The sequence below is a fragment of the Penaeus japonicus genome, unplaced genomic scaffold, assembly GCF_977035675.1.
Source record: "Penaeus japonicus unplaced genomic scaffold, GWHDUDI00000001_assembly GWHDUDI00000033, whole genome shotgun sequence".
Taxonomy (NCBI): Eukaryota; Metazoa; Arthropoda; class Malacostraca; order Decapoda; family Penaeidae; genus Penaeus; species Penaeus japonicus.
In genome coordinates this window covers 10,503,934-10,506,433 of record NW_028234435.1, presented here as the reverse complement: position 1 = coordinate 10,506,433, position 2,500 = coordinate 10,503,934, and the positions used below count along the sequence as shown (strand labels likewise).

The following is a 2,500-nucleotide window of genomic DNA, read 5'->3' as shown; positions in this document are numbered from 1 at the left end:
CTGGTTGACGTGATCACTCTTCCTTCAGGCTCGTGTAGCATACAAAGTGGTCACCAATAAGGAGCTGACCAATGAGGAACTTCAGGCAATTGTTGCAGCTAAGAAAGGTAAGTTTTGCAAAGAGCAGTGCTATTATTTGGATTTTTTTTATAGGGGACTACTTATTTTTTTGCTAATTTATATTAATGTCCTAAATTCTTTAGTTTTCTCAAAATTTGTCGTGGATCATATTTTGTTACCTGTATTAAACTGTATTACATTTTCCACATATATCACTGAAAGATGATCTTCAATCAGTAAATATATATTTTTTTAGAAATAAAACTTGGATGGGAATATAAGTTTGTGAACTACGTACTTATGCAGTGAATAATGAGTCAAATTGATTAGAAGAGTTACAAATGAAAGGCATTGATGTGTGCATTTATTTTTACAGGGATAGAGATGCAGGAACTGAATGGCACAGAGCTCCCTCTCCATGATGTTTTTCTCACATTTGATGAATTTTGCTGCATTGTAGCAGAGTTTAAGAATCAAAGATTAGAAAGCAGGAGACTCTGGGATGTTTTTACGCATTCGGTCGTGTCTCCAATTCAAAAAGTGTTTGGTAGGTTGAAATATCTTTGTAAATAGAGATATTGTGAATTAATCTGAAAACAAAAATCTGAACCGTGAGGGAAGTAGCACTCCAAGATCAAAAATATTTTGAATTATGTTCTGTATATTCTTATGATTAGAGCCATGTCTCTTCTGTCTCAGGTTGGGCGTTACCCAGGCGACCGCTGAGGCCAATCAGCAGTACAGGAGAGCGTGACGTGTACCTTGGGGGATCCCTCGGAAACAGAGAGACGTGGCGCGAAGACGTTGCCATTCCTATGCTCTTGAAACATGGGCTCTCATTTTTCAATCCTGCTGCCAGTGCTTGCTCAGGACGTCTGCTGCCCATGGAGGCTGCTCTTATGGAAAACTCAAGGGTTCTGCTCTTTGTCATCACAAACACCACGCTGGGTGTATCCGCAATGGCCCTGGTGAGCTCAGTTGTATTTGCTCGTGTTCAGTTACCCTGTTAGTTATTTTTCTTGATATTTATTACTAAAGTAAAGTATAGATATATATGTGTTATATGAATGTGTGTACGTTTATTTGAATTAGACAATTTGAAATAATAGATATATAAGTTAAAGTATACTCATTTTTTTTTTTCTTTTCTTTTTTTCAGGCATCGCATTATATTGGTCTTGGTTGCAATGTAGTTTTATGTGTACAGATGTTAACTGCAGATGCAACTATCTGTGGAGAACAGGTTAGTAGTGATTTGTATTAGTCTCATATCCTGGTGATGACATACTGGTCATTGAACAATAAGCCAGTGCACAAAATGCACAACTCCTGTATCTTTATTCTGAATATTTGCTATGTCATGTACCACATAGGACCCAAATTTTAAAGTTTTGACAATTTTCTCCACAGTTATCTCGAACTGCAGTAAAGGACTACAACCGAGGAAGAACATATCTCATAGATCAAGCTAACAAAGACGGGATTTTAATCTTCAAAAACATCCAGGAAGCCGTGGAATGTGTTATAAACAAATGTCGTACAAGATAGTCAAGCCAAGATTTTAACGTCACGTGATCTGTGTATCAGAGGAATGATGTGCGTGAAAATACAAGCAAATTCTTGCATGATGATATAGGTGACATGTAAATGCAGTCTGTTATTTTTTTTTTTTTTTTTTTATGAATGATTGAATTGTTGAAGCACTGAAATTTTCCCTGTTGGGAAACTCAGTGTTAGAAAATAATTAATATGAACAAGAATGTACCCAAGCAAAGGGAGCAGCTAGGTATCCAGAAGCTCATGTCTCCCACAAACATACACTGGTGTTGATCACCAAGATGAGCTAATGAAGTGTGGATAAACTGTTGGTCATTGAATTTCAACTGCAATATATCTGGCTTATTCAGTTGTATTCATTAACACTGAATGTGTGTTGTGGACTTGTAAGACATTGACCTGTTTTCGGGATATGAAATCCAATCGTGGAGACGTGCCGCAAGGGAAAATCAAAAGTGGGCTCCATGAGTGCAGCTTAAGCTAATGTCCAACCAGTGCAGCATAAGCAGAGCAGCAAGAGATATAAAAGTGATAAAAGATAATTATACATGTGTAACAAGCTATGATGGCAGAACTAGCCATGTCAAAAAATATGCCTATACAGCAAGATAAAGTACTTTCTTGTTACAAATGAACTGGACTGAACAAAAAGTGAAGTTAAAAATTCCTCTAGGGGACTGTAGAGAGACTGAGATGAAAGAAACGGATAGGTCATCAAAAATGAAGCAAATGAATACTGAATATACCTTTTTAGTTTATTGCAGAAATACTACTATATTGGTCATTACGTTTTTTGATGTGTGTGATTTGATGAGATGAAAGTTTCTTATCACCCTGAGGGAGTTTTGGAAGTGACTATGTTTTAAACTAATTTATATAAAAT

General features: G+C 36.5%; 1 protein-coding gene across 5 annotated transcripts in view; it reads left to right on the top strand.

Annotated features, from left to right (window-relative positions):
- raw (NDT-like domain-containing protein raw) overlaps positions 1 to 2,500 on the top strand; it is a 93,478-nt gene that overhangs the window by 87,920 nt on the left and 3,058 nt on the right. For all 5 annotated transcript variants that reach the window (XM_043025799.2, XM_043025803.2, XM_043025802.2 and 2 more), the window contains 5 exons: positions 29 to 107; positions 437 to 607; positions 760 to 1,028; positions 1,220 to 1,303; positions 1,471 to 2,500. The exon at positions 1,471 to 2,500 is cut by the window's right edge and continues 3,058 nt beyond it. In XM_043025799.2, the coding sequence (XP_042881733.1) occupies positions 29 to 107; positions 437 to 607; positions 760 to 1,028; positions 1,220 to 1,303; positions 1,471 to 1,608 (741 nt within the window). In that variant the 3' untranslated portion in view covers positions 1,609 to 2,500. The remainder of the gene's footprint in view (positions 1 to 28; positions 108 to 436; positions 608 to 759; positions 1,029 to 1,219; positions 1,304 to 1,470) is intronic.